Here is a 21,330-nt window from a genome sequence, read left to right on the forward strand (position 1 = left end):
GTTTTTAACTGCTGAGCCATCCCTCCTTTATTCGCATTTATTTCTATTGTTTGCTTTATTCTGGATTTCAGATCATGCAAGTTTCCTAATTAGAGAATGTTGGGCCTCTTTTTTCCATTCTTGCTGCAGTGTGAAGTGCAGGGACTGTTGTAGGATGTCAGCAGTGACCAGAGGGTTTGCCTGGTGTCCTGATAGAGATCTGTAGAGTCATGTGTGACTGGAATGGAGACAGTGACCTGTTAGCCATCACTCTGCTCTTTACGAGAAGCCAATGAAATGAACATTTTCTTCCTCTTTCAGAGTATCGTTGTTTTTGAACATAAATGTCAATTTTCTCATTTCATTTATTTTTAAGAACATTTATTGCCGGAACCCAGTGCAAAGCAAATTAATTGCCTCAAGACCTACTTCGGTCATTGCAGTTTTAAACCGTGAGTGTGATCTCAATTAATTATATTATGTACTTAAATTTATTCATGAAGAAAAAAGTAAATAACGCATTCCTATCCTAACAGCAGCAGCCGAATTTTACTGTAGTAATGCATGTCAGATATAATATATATCATATGCAACTGCAGATTTAGTTGAAGTATTAATTACATACGTTTCTTTGTCCTTTTAATAGAAAAGGAAGCAGTTCTGTTTTTCTTTAACTGGGTGGTTCTGTGTAAAAACTATGTCATAAGAAAAGAATTTTCTCGCACTGCTGAATTATCTTTTATTGAGAATGTAATTAGAGGAAAGACACATCCTTGCCTGTTTTCTGCAGGGGTCCAAGGCACACTGTTGTGATTCTGTGAGAGAAGAGTTTGAAAAGCTGATTGTTTACTGTCTTAACATTTCAAAATATGTTTACATCTAAAGGGCTGTCTGTCTTAGTCAATGTCTTATTGCTGTGAAGGAACATCATGACCACAGCATCTCTTACAAAAAAAAAAAAAAAAAAAAAAACATTTAATTGGGACTGGCTTACTGGTTCAGAGGTTTAGTCCATTATTGTCATGGCAGAAGGCATGGAAGTATGCAGGCAGACATGTTGCCGGAGCTGAGAGTTCTACATCTCTATGGCAGGGAACAGAAAGAGGCAGACAGACACTGGTCATGACTTGAGCTTCTGAAACCTTAAAGCCCACCTCCAGTGACATATATCCTCCAGCAAGGCCACACCTTCTAATCTGTTCAGATACTGCCAGTCCTTGTGAGCCTATGGGGAACATTTTTATTCAAACCGTCACAAGGGTCCACTTATAACTAGAAATAATGAGATGAACACAAATAAAATTAGGAACAAATGCATTTGAATAAGACCAGTAAGAAAATAAAAATCTAGATGGGGTTTTCCCAGTTTTGAGGATTTAAAATAGATTCATTGAAGCATGTTTTCCTTCTTTAACAAACCATAGCCTGTGTACAGAAGAGTACTCAGAGATGTATAGAGGAGGAATACTGTTAACTCAACAAGCTCGTAGAGACAGCACTAAAACAGGGATAGACTGTCTTCTGCAGAAGCAGAAGATCTCATCTGCAGGAGATTTCACATTGGACCATCACTTCACACAGGCCTCATTTCAAGTCTTCTTATTTATTTTTAAAATACTGACTTTTCTGTCTATAGTACAAAGCTGTGGGTCTGTCTTATTTTTAGATATGTGTAATAAAATTAAATACACATACTATATGTAAACCCATAGTTTTTCAGTCAGTCTGAAAGAATAGTTAATTAAAGGATCAAGTTTTTCCTCTCACAATTATAGGACTTGCACATATTCATATAGGAAGCTCCAGAAAGTCTGAAAGAGTTTATTGGAGAGCAGAAATTAATTTGACCATGTGCATTGTATATTGGATGCTATCAATAAAACATTTTACTCTGTACCTTCAAGGGTTCAGTGGAAAGTCATTTATTCAGTATTAGAAGAAAGAAGAGACCATGTTGTCGTCATGGCAACTGGTAAGTTAAACCTAAAGTAAATTACTTAATCATTTAAAAGTCATAAAGGGTTTAAAGTGCTTAGTCTTTCACAAACTTAAAATACAGGAAGGAGTGATGGGGGAAGGCTTTCAAACTTACGCATGAATTACCGTCTGAATCCACTTATTCTGCTACAGAAGCATGGTGTAAGAAGACAGTAAAGCATCGAGAGGGCTTTTTCATTTTTGTGTATTATTTTTATTCAAGGATATGGGAAGAGTCTGTGCTTCCAGTATCCACCGGTTTATACAGGCAAGATTGGCATTGTCATTTCGCCCCTTATTTCCTTAATGGAGGACCAAGTCCTCCAGCTTGAGTAAGTAGTACTTTTATTGTTACATCATTGCCTTTGATAAACAAGCGGAAAGAACATTTCAGGACAGGCTATCACTACACAGGCCTAGCTCGTCTTTTCTCCCTCAGTCTAGTGCCTTTTGCCCAGTTGTCCTTCTCTGTTCTGTAAGTGAAATATCAGATATAAACATGAGTCTGGTTCCTAGGATTATGTTTTGGGAAGTGATTTGATCTTCTTTATCTTTATTTTTTGAGGTAGGGTCTTGATATTTAGTCCAGGATAGTGTCGCTCTGGCCTCTTGCCTTGCCCTGCAAGTCTTGAGCATGTAGTCCCACCCCCAGCTGCATTTATTTGCAGCGAATGAAGTGTTAGTGGAAGAGTTTACATTCATTCTTGAGTTTTCTAATTCAAGGCTACCTGATTTCCCTGATCAGGTTTAAAAGGGCTGACAGCTTAATGTTAGTTAGCTCTCTCGGAATTCCTGTTTCTTCTGCTGCCTGGGATCCTTCTAAAGCATAAAACAATTTCATGTTTCATGCTGTGAGGTATTTATAAAAGTTTACTTTTTAAGATGTTTTGATTAGTTCTTTGAAAATCTCCTACATGCTTTGATTATAGTCACTCCTCTTCTACCCTAAGTTTGCCTTTTTATTCCTTCTTGAGAGACCCACATTAAAGACTTACCTCCTCATCAGGCTCTTGAAGGAGTCAAGTTATCAGGATACAAAAGAAAGAACATTAGGAAGATGAAGAATACATATTATGAATCTTTTTGAGAATGAAGTTAATATTTTTAATATGTCTATTCATGCAGAGCATTTGTCTCTTATAGAATGTCCAACGTTCCAGCCTGTTTACTTGGATCAGCACAATCAAAAAATATTCTAGGAGATGTCAAATTGTGAGTAATTTATATAATATCACATGACATTGTAAGATATATAGAGAGTAAGAAAATTTTTTGTATATTTTATTTATTGCTTGAGTAAATTGTTCATTTTGAAAACATACTTTAAAAAAGCTTTGTTTTTGAAATTATAAAGTAGATACATTTCTCCATTTCCTGTCTTCCTTCCAAACTTTGCCAAATATTTTTCTTTATTTTCTTTCAGATTCATGAGTTTTTCCCATTAATTGTCATTACATGGAGACACACACACACACACACACACACACACACACACACACACATGCACACACACGTATTACATGCAATCTGCTTGGTCTGTACATTACTACTAGTGTGCATGCGTTCAGGGCTGACCATTAGATATCAGATATGCAGTGGATGCACTGTCCCCTGAGGAGAAACTTCTCCTCTGTGCAGTCATCTGTTGCCTGCATATCTTTGTGTAGGATTGAGGCCTCATTTTTTTTTCTTAGCGGAATAATTTTTTGATGTGTAGATATTACACACTTTGTTCATCTGGCCCTTCATGAGCATCTGAGGATTTTCTGTTTAGAGGTTGGAATATCAGGAGGAGTGCACTGAACCTTCATGTGCAGGTCTCTGTTTACGTCTACATTTTCAGTTCCCCTGTGCATGCTCATGAGCAGAATTGGTGGGTTTAATTTCATGTTTAACTTTTTAAGAAACCGTCAAACATTTTGAGAGTGATCCCACCATTTCTCGTCCTCAGCAGCAGTGTGTGAGAAGTCCTGTTTCTCACCACCCCTGCCATTTCTACTCAGTCATTGGCTTTAGCCACTTTAGAAGAATCTCATTGTACTTTCAATTTGCTTTTGCCTGGTGGCGAATTGTGTTGAGCATCTTACACTTACTGATGTGTGTATATATGTGTGTCTGTTCCAATCTTTTGACACTTTGATTTTTTTAAGTTCTGTTTTGTTGGTAAATTCTACATTGTAGATAGAAATCTTGTATTTATGTGCACTTTGAGATGCTTTGCTAGCTTATGGCCATTCTTCTTTCAGTTATTCTTTTGGGGAGGAGTTTTTCGACTTGATGAAGTCTAACCGCTAGTCTGTTCTTAGAGATTTTTGTCTTGGGTATTTAAGAAGTCTTTCTAACTGAAGGTTATAAAGCTGACATATTTTCCTTTAAAAAATTCACAGTTTTAAGTTAAGATGTGTGATTTACTTTTAGCAAAAACTTTTTAATGTTGTTTAATGTATTAGTAGTTTTAAATTTTTCTTATAAGACTTTCTGGTTGTTCTGACTCTGTCTCTTCTCCACTGGATCACCTTTGTGCCCTTCTCAAATAATGAACTGAGAGGCATGTGCTGATTGATTACTTGCTGAGATCATGCTTCTGTGGATCTGCTTGTCTGTCTTGGCTACTGTAGCTACAGTAAAAGCCTAGAAGTCTCAATTACACGCCCTCTGGTTGTCCTCTTTGTTTTCAGGGTTGTGTTAGTTTTCCTGGCTGCTCTTTGGATCCATGAATATTCCAGTGTCCACTTTTTAGCTGAGACGTCTTGAGCCTGGCACTATAAGGAAACAGCTAATTTTCAAAAAACTTGGAGTTTCTTGAAACTAGAGTTAGCTTACTCATATTGGATCAGTTTCCTAGTAGGAAGGAGAACTGAGTCCAAACCTGGATAGAGTGGAGTCAGACTTTATTATTTTTATTGTTTCTTACAGTAATTAGAAAACTGTACTGATTTTCTGGAGATAAAGTTTATTGCATGCCTGATAAATTCCTAGTAAAAATGTAATGTTTAGCATGTAATAGACACTAAAATATTTGTGGAATGCTTGAACTAAAAACTTAAAGGAAGTTTTTGCATAGAAAATTAAGTTTAATTTGATCTGATTTTATATCATAGAGACATACAACAAATAATTTCTAGCCTTTTTATAAAAAATGTCACAATAGCAAACTAACAATATATAAATATAATACATATATGTGATCTATAATATATATATAAAACAAAATATGATACAATATGATATTACAGTACAAACTAATAATACAAATATAATAATAATTTAAGTAAAAAGTGAATTTTATCTTAAGGATAAAGGAGTTGCACATGGCTCCTGCTGAGAAAAATTGGGCATGGAGAGTCCAGAAGACATTCCTTTATGTGTGTTCTCTCATTAACATTTTCTTTCTGAAGCGGTCAGTCACCAAGAAGAAGAAGCATCTCTGCTTCCCCCTCTGACATGTGTTGAATGATTGCTCTCAACCAGGTGATCATAGCCTAAGAGGGATTGCTTTGGACTGAGTGCCTTGTAGGCAGAGTACATACAATAAATGGGATCTTAGTTCTCACTTATGGGATATGTTGGTTTTAGATAATATGCAAAATTTATAAAGGCTTGATCATTTAACTTGGGTATTTTGTTTTGAGACTGGACTGTTAGAAACCATAATTTGTCTTATAATTTCAGCTTAGTGGAATTAACAATGCTCCATGACAGGAATTGTTACATTTTATTTTGATGAATTGTGGATAAATCAAAGGACTAACATATCTAAATATGTATATATAATATTCCTTTGTTTTTTTATAATCAGCATGATATGTTACTAAATCTACTGAATATTTTGATTTTGTTATCACTCATTGGCTTCCTTTTTTTCCCTTTTTGGAGTATTTTAATTTCTGTTCCTGGTTTTGTTTGTCTTTACAGAGGCAAATATAGGATCATATACATAACTCCGGAGTTCTGTTGTGGAAACTTGAGCCTACTCCAACAACTTGACTCTAATATTGGTAAGTAATGAAATAGGACTTTGGTGAAGGCAAAATAACCTGTGCATGATTGGAGACTAGATTCTAATTTTGTTAAAGGCTTATTTCAAACATTTGTTCCTCTCAGAAATATCTGACCAATTTGCTATTTGTCCCATTTTATAATACTGTATAATTCCTCATTCCATAGAGGTGGGACTCCTGGCTTAGTGTTGTTACATACAAGCACCTATGCATCCCTGTCACACTATCAACTCTTTTGAGATTTCTCTGCTCTTATTGGTCCCTGACTCCCTTCATGCATGATGTGGCACACAGTCTTCTGTTCTGTGCATTGTTGAATAAACACTGAATCTTAGAGTCTGAGATTTGTCATGTTTCATATTCTGAGTCTAAATGAAATCAATGTAGTGTTTTCTCATTCTTCATAAGAATCCCTTCAAACTTTGGAGTAATGCTGTTAAACAGCTTTGTTTTTTGTTATTTATTTATTTATTTATTTATTTATTTATTTTGGTGGTAGAGGTATGGTTGGGTTCAGCTAAAAGCTCCAAAGGAAGCAAAAGCCATTCATACTTGAAACCTTCATTTGAATTTTATCCAGCGTATCAGAAAAAAATGTTTTCCCAATTTGTAGGATTTTTAAAAACAATTAGGTATTAAATAATTTCATATAGGTTAATTTTTCAGTATTGTACTAGACTGATTAGATGAATGTCAACTTAATATAAGCTAGCATCATCAGACAGGAGAAACCTCAGTTAAGAAAATGTCTCTGTAAGGTCGAGATGAAGGCAATCCTGTTGAGAATTTTCTCAATTAGGGATTGATGATGGAGGGATAATCTCATTTTGGATGGTACTATCCCTGGCCTGGTTGTCTTGGGTGCTGTAAAAAAGCAGGCTGAACAAGTCATGGGGAGCAAGCCAGTACGCAGCACTTCACCATGGCCTTTGCATCACCTTATATTGGTTGTTGCTGCTTGAAGGTGCCAGAGTACAGAGAAAAGTTCACCAAGATGCTAAGCCATCATTTTCAGAAGGAGCAGAGGGGTTCAGCCTTCTTGGGAAGGCTCACTTCAGTTACTTTATTCAGACATTATTTAAGTTAATTAAGGCTGTGAAATGTTTCAACCACCACAGTTATTTTGCCATTGCTGCTTAAGAGAGCAGACAGCCTACACAAACCTCAGTCCCTTTTGACTATGGCCAGGCATAATTAAAAGTAAGAACTCCAGGTTTCCCAGAAGTGTCTTAGGACCAATATTTATTTATGCAGCTGCAAGCTCTCATATAACATCAAGTACAGACTTTCCAAGGAGACAACATTTCTTCAAGGTTCAAATAATCTCAAAACAGTTTCTCAGCCTCTACTCATTAACCCAAACACAGCAGAGGCTTCAATGAAACATTTCACTCAAAGCTAGACATAAAGGCTTCACTATACATTTCACTATGGAAGCTCCTGCCTCAAGGTCTCTTCCCTGCTGAGTTCCTACATTGACTTCCATCAACAGTGAGGGTGCTGTAGAAGTATAAACCAAATAAACCCTTCCTCCTCAAGTTCCTTTGGTCATAATAACAAAGACATGTACCATATCACTTAATATTGTTTGTCTTAACAAATACAATGAAAGCAAACTTTTATATTTCAATGTGTTGAAACCAACAAAGAGTGAGGATATAAGTTAATATTTAAGAAAACATATTATCTAAGAGTGCCTATGCTTTCTGTTAGCTCTTATTGGCATGTTTTGCCCCTCATGGAAAACAAGTTTGATGTGTGTTCTACAATGGCTGGAAGGAGTTCCTTCAAGCATCTAAGTTCAACTACCTTATAGATCAATTTCATGGTTATATCTAAAAAGCTGGTTATCAGTAACTATATTCTGAGTATATTTTATTCCACCTTTAGTGTTTGTTTTAATTTATAATGATGTTAAATTAGTAATCATTATAAGTAAACAAACATTAAAAGCTTTTGACAAGTAGTTCTAACTTTTTGGAGGTAAATGGCCAATACTACAGAGCTGAACATATGGTTAAATGATTATCTGGCACATTCCAGGCATGGGTTCAAACCTCATTCAGTTTAATTTATTTTTATTTTTACTCTGTGTGTTGGTGTTTTCAGTCAGAGGATAACTTGTAGGAGAAGGGGAGATGGCCTTCTCTGTCAACTATATGGGTTTCAGGCATGGAGAAGAGCTTTTACCTTTTCCTTTTGCTCACCCCAGACATCATTGTATGTTTTGTTTTGTTTTTAAAGATTTATTCATTATATATAAGTACACTGTAGCTGTCTTCAGACACACCAGAAGAGGGCATCAGATCTCATTACAGATGGTTGTGAGCCACCATGTGGTTGCTGGGAATTGAACTCAGGACCTCTGGAAGAACAGTCAGTGCTCTTAACCACTGAGTCATCTCTCCAGTCCTGTATGTTTTGTGTTATTGTTTTTTTCTCTCTCTTTCCTTCTTTCCTTCCTTCCTTCCTTCCTTCCTTCTTTGCTTTCTCTCCCTCCCTCTGAATATGTTGAGGAGTATGATTTAGGAGGATCAGATAGTCTGAACTCCCTTCTGTTTTAAAAACATACACACAAGCAAGCAAATAAAACCAAATAACATGTATAAGTTTTTCATCACCAGAGCATAATTCTTTGCATTTAATACATAAAAGTATTTTCTCTGGGTGATTTAGAAAAGGGGATAAGCAAAATGAAAATTATTTTAAAAGTATTTCCCACTGGCTTTTGTTTGTAGGAAACTGTAAAATGCCTATAAAATGAATATACTTGGGATGTTATTTGTACAGTAGCCTGACATTTAACTAATCAGATTTGTCATTTTTTGGTAAATGTTAAATTTTTTTTAAGGAGTCTGGATCTATAACAGAAATAGCAAGCATAGTTTTCTATGGGGTGCCTTCCCAGGTGCAATTGTAATTGTCTGTAACTTTGGTAATGAGACTTGAATGACAGATGCCTAAATAAAATTTGTACAGGACCTGAGGAGACATTTGAACTTTTGCATCCAAAGTGAATTTTACCAAAGCTTGTCTGAACTAACCATGCAGGTCAAAGTTCAACTCTATTAACTGCTTGACAGATACGAAACTAAAGGCTTCTAACTCATTTAACCTAAAATCTAGCCTTTTTAATTTCTACACTCAGAATAAGTGTATGAATAACAGCAGAATTTCCACAGTCACTCAGTGGTGATACAATCAACATTTGCTTCTTTCCTTTCTTCCTTCTCCTAGTCTAAGGGCGTGGGTGTAGCACATAATCTCAGTGAATTGCTGTTGTTTCTTCTGTTTACTCTTCTGAATTGTGAGATCCTTGAGGTCAAATGTATTTTAGTTATCTAGGAAAGGGTTAATTTAGTTCTTATGTTTAGATAGGGCCTCCTGTAGCTCAGGCAAGTCTTGAACTTTGTGGCTTGAACTTTGTGGTCCTGTAATTAGATGCATATGTTACCACATTGACTCTTAGAAGGGCTTTAAGTCACAATGGCCATGTAGCAATAACAACTGACATATATTTTTATTAAGCTCTTTTTGGGTACCTGGCCTTACCTGAGTATTTTATGTGACTGTTCTAATTTAACCTTAGAGTAGTAAGAAGTATTAGGTGCTGTAACTACCTACTGTGTATTATTTTACTTATGATGCTGCTTGTATTGGTGGTGCTGATGGTTGTGGTGGTGGTGGTGGTGATGTGTGTGTGTGTGTGTGTGTGTGTGTGTTTGTATGTGTGTGTGTGTGTGTGTGTGTGTGTGTGTGTGTACTACCACAGTGTGTTTGTAGAGGTCAGAGAACAGTGGGGTCAGTTCTCTCTGTGGTTTCTGAGGGTTGAACTCAAGTTCTCAGGCTTTTACTTGGAGTCTTCTCAGTAGCTCCATGTTGTAGTTTTGAGGAAAGTGAGAACTAAAATAATTTGTAACTTGCTCAAGGCTTTGTGTACAGCCAATCAAATTCTAAAGCACATGTTTTAAGTCACTGATAGAATATATTAGCATATAACAAAAGTTACTTTTCTCTTAAAAGTATTAATTTGATAAGGGTAAAGGCATTACCAGTCAGTTCTTTGAAATGTCTGAAAATGTTTTGATTGATGATGATTTAAAATGCATTAAGACACCATTGATTTTGTTTTAGTGTATGGTGTGAGGCAGAGTGGAGGGTTATGTTCCTTTTTACTGCCTCCTTTGCCCTCACTGGGAATTAGTTTTGTGTTAGACAATGTGGATGTCATCTTGTCTTCAGTTATTGGCATCTCTGAGGAACTTCCTGCATTATGATCTGTGGATAATGACGGACTTCATCTCAGTAGAAATGTGCTGACTTTTTGTCTCTGTTGATAGCTAACCTATGAGATAAGATTAACATTATTACCAAAAAGAAATAGCACTATTCTTTTGAAATGACATTGTTGCAGATGGTTTATAAGTGATAATTTTGGAACAAAGTCATAGTAAGCAATTTATGTCTTTGAGGAACAGTAATGAAAGTGGAAAGAGAATGTTATTTGAATTACGATGCAAATATTTCCTTTATGCTAACCTCTCTTATTCATTTCTCTTCTGGCCTCCTATTCTGAATTATGAATTGATGTTATCTAGTAATACTTATGCTTCTTACAGATGTGTATATTTGAGCCAAATACTTGTATTTGGCTTATACTTTTGTAAGGTGTATATTCTAATAGGAACAAAACAATATTGACTTATGTAGCATTTTTTTCTTTTTGAGTCTTATTCTTCCCTGTGTATTTTCTTTTGTGTAGGTATCACACTCATTGCTGTGGATGAGGCTCACTGCATTTCTGAGTGGGGTCATGATTTTAGAAGTTCTTTCAGGATGCTGGGCTCTCTTAAGACAGCACTTCCATTGGTAAGCTTTCCCAGATCTGATGCCCCCACCCACCCTTCTCAGCTGAGGATTGATCTCAGGGCTTCGGCCACCAGACTAAACCCCCAGCCTCAAATGTACTGTCTTGAAGTGACATTTTCATTAAGTGCCTTCCAGGACTGGGTAATGTCCAGATGTGAAAAGGGGGGCTTCCTTTTGAGGTTGCACGTAGCTTATTAAGAAACAATAATAATTATTATCAATAACAGGAGTGGCCAACCTTTGACATTGAACTATTCATGTGTCACCTACAAGGTTCACCCTCAAGAGCTGTAAAATTGTGGTATTAAAACATCACAAAAATGTCTCAGTGTTTTCAGTTTGTGTGCGACTTTGAGTTGTCACATTCCTACTGTCAGGGCGCAGGTTGAATGCTTGTCTCTGGGACAAAAGCTGGAAAACAAGTTTTGAACATGCCAGTTAAAGATGGCAGTTACTGTTCCTTAGTGACAGGGGATGCAGTTCCAAGAACCCGTGGATGCAGGGAAACACCCCTCTCAATGTACACTATGCACAGTGGAAGGATTTTATAAATGAGTATCTATGATAATATACTATAGCAAAAATGGCCACGATCATTATTCTTGACTGTGTGGATCATGATTAAGTAGAGTTTGCGACACCCAATCACAAGCATTTCCTAGCTTAACTGTGTGTCTGGTAATTGAGGTGGCTCGTGGATAGCTAATGGGGGAGAGCATGAGTTGTGTGGATTCTCTGGACCCGGGGTTCATTCCTCCATGGGGAGACGGCGCGATAGACTGAGAGTCCAGTGCAGAATTCTATCGTGTAACTCAGAACGCCACACAATTCCAAACTCATAAACTGCAGGGAGCTGGTGGAGCACACCTTTAATCCCAGCACTCAGAAGGCAGAGGAGGTGGATCTCTGTGAGTTTGAGGGCAGCCTGGTTTATGGAGTGAGTCCCAGCACAGTCAAGACTGTCGTGTCTTGGGAGAAAGATTTTTTTTATAACTTTTTATTTAGTATATTCAGTCTGTGGGTGGTCAGAGGAATCTGAAATCAGAAAAAGCCATTGTGGATGGAGGGGCGGGTGTGTAGTGGATGGAGGGGGCTGTGCTTACTGGATGGAGGGGGTGGGTGGATGGAGGGGGTGGGTATGTAGTGGATGGAGAGGGGGTGTGTGTAGTGTGTAGTATAGCTTTGATATACATTTCTTTCATTCTCTTTTCTTAATTAGTCCATAAAAATATAGTTACTTTGTGTTCTTCACTAATGGGCCATTGTAAAATGGGCTGTAGCCCACATTATTTCTACTCATCACAGTTTATAGAAAGTTTTGGGTTGTTTGTTGGATTTAGGGTATTATGACTGAAGCTACTGTAAACACTTGTATATATTCCCAGCGTCCTCCAGTAGGTCCGTGGTTATGTAGCCTGAGATAAACTTATGTGAACTTAAGTTTTAGTTTATTGGGATAAACGGCAGGATCGCAGGTTCTGGGTCCTGTGGAGAGTGTTGGCTTCATTTTAAGGAAGACCCCAGTGCTTCTTTCTAGACACTGCACCTTTTTGTATTATGCCATCCCCAGCAGCTTAGGACAATAGCTTCTTCTCTTTCTGGCCACTGTTTTGTCTTTGTGATGTTTTAGCAGTTATGATAGCAGTGGGGTGGCAGTTTGTGTATTCAGTTTGCATTTCTCTAATAGCTAGTCGTATTGAACATCTTTTGTGTGCTTCTTACTTGGTTAAATACCTAGTTTAATTGTTTTATTTTTTGTTGTTGTTGTTTTGTTTTTTGTTAAGTGTTGGGGGAGGATGGAAGGAAAGAAAGGGGAGGGGAAGGAAAGGAGTGAGGGAGACAGGGAGAGGGAGAATGGAGAGAGGAGGGAGAGAGAGGTGGGTAGGTAGGTTTGTGCTTATGTGCGTGCACCTGTGTGGTGTGCTCTACAGCGCAGCCCCTTTTGACGCTGCTGTCTTCCTCTCTACCCTGCTTTATTTGAAGCACAGTCTCTCACAGGGAGCTCCTGCTAGACTAGCAGGCCACCAAGTCCCTGGGTTTTTTCTACTCTGGAACACCAGGCTCCTAGGTGTGCATGCTGTGCCTGGCTTTAATGTTGGTGCCCCGGATCTGCGCTCAGGTCCTAATACTTACTGAGCAATCTCCCAGTCTCTCTGTTAACTCCTAAGAATTAAATGTTTATGAATGTGAGTTCTTGGTCAGATATATTTAGCTTGTAAATATTTCTTTATAGATTTTATTTTTCTCCCATTTTCACAGTATTTTATGAAGAAAAATTATAAATTGGATAAAATCCAGAACATTAATTTTCTTATGGATTTTTTTTCTCAGTCTCAGATCTTGACATTTTGTTCCTGTAGTTTTTCCTAAAATATGAATAATATAAATTTAGGTCTGAGAGGGTGCAGAGATGTCATGGCAGGTAAAGAGCTCGATGTGCAAGTGTGAAGACATGAGCTTGTGTCTGTGATGCGCAGTGACTGTGTCTGATCCCACACTGTAGGACAGAGAAGACCCAGGAAGCCCACTCCTACCCCAACTGGGTGAAAAGAGGGCTTTTATCTACTTAACTGCTTTTGCCTCTTGTTGAAAATCGTTTGAATGTGTTTATGTCAGCCTTTTGGGTTTTGTTTTTTTTGCTGTTGTTGGTGGTAGATTTCTTTCTTTCTTTCTTTCTTTCTTTCTTTCTTTCTTTCTTTCTTTCTTTCTTTCTTTCTCTCTTTTGTCTCTAGTCTGCTATTTGAATTGATTTTGATTGAATTAAGGAATTGTCCTATATTTATATATTTAGGTCCGGTGATAGAAAGACAGTGTGCATAAGCTTCACAGTTAAATGGGTTAAACCAAGAAAAACATTGAAAGTGCTCATTCTTTTGGTGAGATTGTCTGACTAAGTTTCACTGGTCACTTATCTTACATATTAATAGCAAATTGCTATGTTTAAAATTTCTTCTTCCTGTCTGGGTTTTCTCATAAAGATTTGCTTAGGCAGTGATTAGGTAAACAAGTCAACAATAGCAGCAAAATCTTAATGCTACAGCTAGCCGATAATATCAAAGGAGAATAAAACTAATGTACTTTGAGGTCGAAGTGTGTGTCTGCCTCAGGTTAGACACTTGTGTCTCAGTTAGCCTTCAGGACCGTTCATTAAGTTAGCCACAAATATCATCATATTCCTTCCATTGTCAAAGGACAACACATTTCTCTTCTTTTCTTTATTTTCCCAGCATGCCCTTCTCCTCAAGTCTTTCCTGTTCTTTTGTACCTTCTTGTCTTATTGAGGTTAGCATGCCTGATACACTGTTTTAGACTTATTCCCTCTCTTCTGGGCTCAAATACCATCCAATTATAGAGAACTCTTAAATATACAACTTGGATTATTACCACCAAGACGTGACTGAGTTCCTCTGCCTACTGACAGCACTACATTTTGTTTTAGCAGTTTTATTGAATATAAATTACACACATTATAGGAGATTTATAGGATATGTATATACACATAATTGCAATGTAAAGGTTTGCACTTTGGGTTCCTAATAGGTATCTCAAACTTAACCCATCCAAAACTGACTACTGATGTTCTTCCTACACCGTCCACTTTTCCCTCAGACTCTCTCACCTTGTTTCATAGCAGCACGAGAGAGTTTTGCTATGCAGCCATGACTAAGCAAAAGATCCTTCTGCCTCAGTGTCCCCAGTGCCTGGTGTGTACCACTCACTCTGCCTGGTAACTCTTTTATTTTACCACCCTGCACCATACATTTCACCAATAAGGAAATCCTGTGAGTGATCTTCCAAGTCTATACAGACACTAGTCACCTCTCCGTTGGTCCCTGCCATATCCCTGCTGCTGCTGTACATCGTCCTTTATGTAGGCTATTCCAAGAACCTCTTCAGTCTATTTCAATACAGCGTTTGAAATGATCCTTCTGAATCTGTCTCACAGGTCTGTGTCTTCTGGGCAGTATGCCATTTTATCCAATAAAGGCACAAACAGACAGCATCACATCTCACTGAGGTTTATGTTATGTAGTCTTTCACTTTCATGCCCAAGTGATGGCATCAGATTCTTAGTGGAATCCATCACTGAATTAAACTACTAGGTCGGGTTACAGTGTCATTATTCAGGCACCTCTCAGTGGTTGGGTCTATTACCTGGAGAGTCACCCTCCTATACACAGATAAGGCAATTTGATTTAAACCATAATGAGAGGGAATTTTTTATTTCCTTTTGGTTTGTGTAAGCAGGGGTAGTATCTGACTCATAGCAGTTGCTCAACAATTACACAAATCAATTAACTAATTCTGGCCAGAAAACTGGGAATTAGCAAAGTAACTTTCCTATAGAGGTAGTTATAAAAAAGTTGGGTAATAAATAGCTATATATAATATACTATGCTGATTTCAACACATGATTTGAAAGACACAAACTATATTATCTGCCCTTAGGTCGCTCACAGTCCGGCTCTTAGTCCAGCGAGGGAGTTGAGATTCACATCCAGGAAAGAAAAGCAATAGAAACAAATTTTATATCATGCATAGAACGGTACAGGCCATACAGAAATTGAGTAGTGCCTTCAGCTCCGTCACACATGGGGGCAAGTGAAGTGTCCCACAGTGCAGGCAGGTCACTGAGCACCGCTCTGAGGGACTGGTTCCCACCAACTTAGGATGATTTAATGAGACAGAGAGAGCTGTGGAATTGGAAATCAAGAAGGCATCTATTGTAATCCTTTCTTAGGCCTTTGAGTCTAAGATTGCGTTAAAGGAGTTTTAAATATTTTAAGCGGTTCTCAAATACTCTTCAGGTGGAATTAAATCTTTTATTATATCTAACTCTGGACATAATGAGATCATTTTCAGTTCTTCCAGTGATTACACAGCATAACCCTTCCGTTGAGAGTCTTGCAGGTTGTTCTTCAGCAGTGGCTGAGGATCCTTTTCCCCCTGGGGTCTTAAGGACTGACTGCCAGCGGGTGGTAAGAAACGCCACCTGGTGGATATGGGTTTACTTATTGACCTTGATCTTACTGTTGATCCTGTTACACTGGGGTTACTGTTGGATTCACTATGCCCAAGTAGTATAGCAAGTCTAAGAATGCTTGAAACCACCAAGCAGTGAACACAGAGAGCCTATTTGGAAGGAATCACAAAAGGAGCAGCCTGCTGAAAGTTCTGCATAGCCTTCAACGTTTATGTATAACCGGGAGACACGTTTCTGAAGACCAAGAGGTATATTGACTCTTCCCATTAATTTCTCATAAGGACCCATTAAAGAGATCAGAATGATAGGCACTAAGCAACTGGAATAAGAGATTAACTAAAATCTGTGCGCATCATGCAGTGTGAAGTAGTTACGTGGTCCACTTTAGAAAAGGGATAGATAGATATATTTTCTCTCAACCATTGTTTCATGGAGATATAACTAAGATTCACCTAAAGGTACAGTGCCGTAAGATTAATCTGCATTGTATTTATTAGGTTTTGTTGCTTACTTTGTCAACAACTGGTCCCTTACCAAGGAAATCAAGGCTAGCCAACTTAAAAAACAAATTCGTTGTGCTAAGAACCTGATTATTAGTAGACACCAATATAATTTAGCATGTGACCAGTTTTCTTCTCAAAGTTAAGCAGGCTACACTATTTATAATTGTTCTGTAGCCATAAAGATGACAGAAGTGGCCCATCAAAGGAGGGTATATGGTTCCATTCTCAGTACCAGCCTATGTGCTCTTTGTAAGTACTGTCCTTGACCTAAGTTTTCACATTATAAAATGCTGCAAACTTCGGAGGGATCTGTTCTATTCACATTAGTTTTCATAACTGTTGTTTTTATTCTACTTTTTAGTTGTAATAGCAATATTCCTTACTATGTCTTTGGAATGTTGTAGTGAGTTTACAGTTTTCTTTTCTGCTAGCCTGAGGATCTTATAAGAAAAATAGAAGTTTTTACCGAAAGATCTGGCAACCGTGTAGCTCTGTCTCTCTCCTTTCACTTTTTCTTAAGCTGTGCCTTGCCAGAGTCAGTGGGGAATGTGCTGGCACTGACATTTTCCACTGTTGACATCTCCACGCAGAAAGAAATCTCTTCCACTGTTTTGTGACTACACTAGTTGTGATGGAACCTTTTTAGGTACTGGCTCTCTATATTCTGAATAACATTAAGCGCTTAGCCTGTTTTTGTGTATATTTTTATGTGTGTTGTGTGCAGATACATATATGTGGAGTTCATGTGTGTATGGAAGATACAGGTCATTCTTGGGTGTTGTCCCTCAGACACAATCCAGATTGTCTTTCAGAGATAGAATCTTTCACTGGCCTGGAGCTCGCCAAGTGGGATGGACTGGCTGACCAGGGAGCCCAGGGATATTTGTTTCTTTTATATTTGGCATAAGACCATTGTCCTCTTTCTTTGGTTCTTAAAATGTTGATCAGCTTAAGCAAGGGTGGTCTATCAATAAAATTCTGGTTTGACAAATCTGTTCAGGAAGGCAGGCAGTTCGCGGAGATCATCTACCTGGTGCCAGTATTACAAACTGGCACTTCAAGTATGTATCAAAACATCTAGATATGTGTGTGCACATATATATGTGCACATGGAAATGCCCAGCATCTTGAGGACACTGTTGGATGAAGTTCCAGTCCTTGGACAACCCTTCACTGGCCTCATTGGATATTTGCTGCTCTTCTGTTATACTTACGCTTCCTTCCCTTGCATCCACCCTTCTGTAGACCCTGCCCTCAGCCAAGGCTGACCCCGGCATATATGTAGTATACATACTCACATATACACACATATGTATATACATATTGAGACTTGAATTTAGGTCATTGTGTTTATACAACAAACACTTACAACTGAGCCAGCCCACTTAGCACAGTGTGGTGTTCTGTCTCATTTGCTATTTACGGTTTGATGTGTAGCCACTTTATGGAGGCAAGACCTAGCAGCTTAGGGGTTAAACAGCGTGGTATACATCTAGTAAGTGACAAGAGAAGAACATGAATCCTGGGCGTCGGACACAGCTCCCTGCTGGAGTGTCTCCCTGCTGGACATGCTTTGTCCAGCCTTTTTCTACTAGCTTTTGGAAAATGAATGTGATGCTCTCTCTCTCTCTCTTACTCTCATAAACATGCTATTTGTCTGCTCATAGAGCATATTCCTATTAAGAAAGCCTAGTCTGTTTCTAATAAAAGGAAACCTTGTCAGTGTCTTGTTTCAAATGGACTATATCCTAAAAACTTCTACCTTATCTGTACGTGTAGTTAAGCAGTGAGTTTCCTAGTGCATTTGCAGAGTGTTTGATAAAAACTTTTTATAGCAATAAAAATTACTTGTTCATGTAAGGTTAAAAATGTAAACTCCTAAGACATTGTAATATTCCTCTTTAAAAAAAAAGATTTATTTATTTTATTTATTTGAGTACACTGTAGCTGTCTTCAGGCACACCAGAAGAAGGCATCGGATCCCATTACAGATGGTTGTGGGCCATGTGGTTGCTGGGAATTGAACTCAGGACCTCTGGAAGAGCAGTCAGTGTTCTTAGCCACTGAGACATCTCTCCAGCCTGTAATATTTCTTTTTAAAATGTTAATTAAAATGTCTTTTTGATTTTTAGTTTTAGTTTTGTTTTTTAGATAGGGTTTCACTGTGTAGCTGGGGACAAACTCCAACCCTGCTCTGCTTTCCTCACCCTCTTGACTGCTGGAATCACAGGCATGTGCCACCGCCTCTGACGGGGTTCTCTAAACCCCAGGAGTCCTTATTGTCAGCCTTGTGTCTGTTACAGTGTCTCATATTGACCATTAATCATCATCGTCATGCTTGATTAGAGAATCTGATTTCTTCAAAATCAGGGCTTTGCATGACTTAATCATTACATATACATTCCCAACATAGAGAACAGGCTGATTATTAGCCTGAAGATTAATGTGGGCTTATAGTTTTAAGTGGTTTCACAAATTTAAAAATAGACAAAACAAAAAAAATGATCCTAATTACTTGGTTTCACTGAATTAGTTTATTTTTGTATGGCTTTGGATATGTTTTAATCTAATTAAGTTACTTTAATTGCAAGAATAGCTGTTTCTTAATTAATTTCCTGCTGAGGACCAAACCCAGAGCCTTGACAGACTAGTATTTTCCCACTGAGTCGTGCCTTCAGCCACCTAACTGTTCCTTTCTGTGTATAACTGAAAATAAGCTTTATTTTTCTAAGCTAACAAAAATTAAATAATGCTTGAAGCTTTGTCTGAATCTATTTTATTTTTATTGGTAATATTTTATATTGAAATTTTTTATTTTTATTAATTTATATTGTTCAAAATAATGAGTTTCATTATATTCCAATAATGTATTTAATGTACTTTGTTCATACTTATTCTGGAAGAGATTATATTGTGTTTTAATTTTAAGTCAAATTGTATACCTATTTCTTTGCAAATTAGCAAACTGCACATGCTTTTATACTTGTAAACAAGATGAATGGTTAAATTAGTTTATGAGGTACATTTGAAAAGTTTTCTTGGGGTGTTGGTTCCTCTGTCTGTTACAGGTAATAAAGATTTTTTAATAAAGTTGAATAGTTAGTGGTAGAATAGCTAGTGATTTAGAAATAAGTGTTAAGACAGCTTTGTTTCCCTGATAACGACATGGCAGCATGGTGGAGTGTGTCCCATTATAATAGTGATTAAACGTGAGACATTCACATGGGAGGTATTTTGCTTGCATACCTGTGCATTTCTGAAGGGAATGGTTGTGGCTTTCCTCCTACCTAGTGTGCTTCCTGATTTTGCTGTTCACCCTGTCGAGAGCTGCTACAGAACAGCCTGTGAGCCAGCTGCTTAAAGACCCAGGCAGTCATACGTGTCACTTTCCACATGTTTGGGACATCAGATGGCACCGAGAACTCAGTGGGACTGAAGAGAGGTTGTCAGGCTGTTTGGAGACTCGCTTCGCAGACGAAAAGCCACATGCCAATATAATTTTGAAGAAAGCTTCTCATGAAATAAAAGATGAATTGTTTTATATAGCTAGGTTATTAAATTATAACCCTGCCAGGACTTAAGTATTGTGAGTTACAGGTTATTTAAAAAAAGAATATAATATAATCTTTGCTTCTATTAGCACTAAAATACAAATGGCTAATAAGTAGTTTTAATTTAGTAGGACAAGATAAATTACATTGAGATCTTGTGGATTTAGTGTTTGACTTAACTAAGTAGGATATAACTGTTTTCTTTTAATAACAAGCATTTTTTTTCCTCTTTACTCAGGGCATGTAACTGGGTGGTTAGAGCACTCACTAAACATATCCAAAGGTCCTGGGTTCCGTCCCCAATATGACAAAAGAAATAAATATTTGAATAAATCGAAAGGACAGTGTGTCTTGGACATAACCTGTATGGTCCTGACTGTTGGCTTGCCAGAAGGCAGAGAAGGTCAGTGAGTCGGCTGCCGTTTAAAACTCCATCTGCATTGTTTTCCACCCAGGTTCCAGTCATTGCGCTCTCTGCTACCGCAAGCTCTTCGATCCGGGAAGACATCATACGGTGCTTAAACTTGAAAGACCCTCAGATCACCTGCACTGGATTTGATCGGCCAAATCTGTACTTAGAAGTTGGACGAAAAACAGGCAATATCCTTCAGGACCTGAAGCCATTTCTCATCCAAAAGGCAAGGTAAAGATAGAACAATAGATGAAGTTATTTTTAAAGATGATATTTTACTATTTTTATTTCTTTATTGATATACATTTAATGGTTTTGAATTTTATGTAACCTTGGTTCCAATTAAATGTAATACTTCATAATAAATTCAGTGGTCTAGATTGAAGCACATATAGAAATGTTTCCACTAATTCTGTTAGAATTTCATATATATAGTTTGATCATATTCACCCTTATTACTCTCCCAACTTCTCCCAGATCCACCCTATCTCTTCCCTGCGCCCAACTTCATGCCATCCTTCAATTGTAAATAACACATCGGCTCTCATTGGTGCTGTTCATAGAGGGTAGAGGGCATCCACGGCTGTATGGACAGCTAGTGAGGAGCTGTATCCCCAAGGGAAACTCTCCTCTCCCAGAAGCTATCAGCTGTCTACAATCCATCCCTCCCTTAGGGGTGGAGGCTTGGCCTAGTGCAGACAACCATGACTACTCGGAGTTCATGAGTGCAGTGGTCCTGTCATGACCATGAGACATTGCTATGCTCCAGTTTTCTCTGACCATTGGCCTTTTTCTCCACTCTCCCATGGACTTCAAAGCATTTGTATTTCACAAGGGCGGAGGGAAGTGGCCAGGAACGAGTTCTTCTGATATTATTTTTCTTTTACATTGTTACTCAAATAGGATATATGCTTTTAATCATTTACAACTAAATGAGCAAACACGAGCATTTCTTCTGATTTCTGTCTGCTTTACTAAAAGAAGATCTACCTCTGTTAGAGGGACCTTTAAAAAGTAGTCTTTGTGAAGTCTGTACATATTCCAAGGACTGTCC

General features: G+C 37.8%; 1 protein-coding gene across 3 annotated transcripts in view; it reads left to right on the top strand.

The window, feature by feature from the left end:
• Positions 1-21,330, top strand: part of WRN (WRN RecQ like helicase) — a 114,527-nt gene that overhangs the window by 46,245 nt on the left and 46,952 nt on the right. For all 3 annotated transcript variants that reach the window (XM_080928743.1, XM_080928744.1, XM_080928745.1), the window contains 7 exons: positions 356-431; positions 1,884-1,951; positions 2,180-2,288; positions 3,100-3,168; positions 5,872-5,954; positions 10,720-10,826; positions 20,320-20,507. In XM_080928743.1, coding sequence (XP_080784869.1) covers positions 356-431; positions 1,884-1,951; positions 2,180-2,288; positions 3,100-3,168; positions 5,872-5,954; positions 10,720-10,826; positions 20,320-20,507 — 700 coding nt within the window. The remainder of the gene's footprint in view (positions 1-355; positions 432-1,883; positions 1,952-2,179; positions 2,289-3,099; positions 3,169-5,871; positions 5,955-10,719; positions 10,827-20,319; positions 20,508-21,330) is intronic.

The sequence above is a fragment of the Micromys minutus genome (genome assembly GCF_963924665.1).
Source record: "Micromys minutus genome assembly, chromosome: 14".
NCBI classification, from domain to species: domain Eukaryota; kingdom Metazoa; phylum Chordata; class Mammalia; order Rodentia; family Muridae; genus Micromys; species Micromys minutus.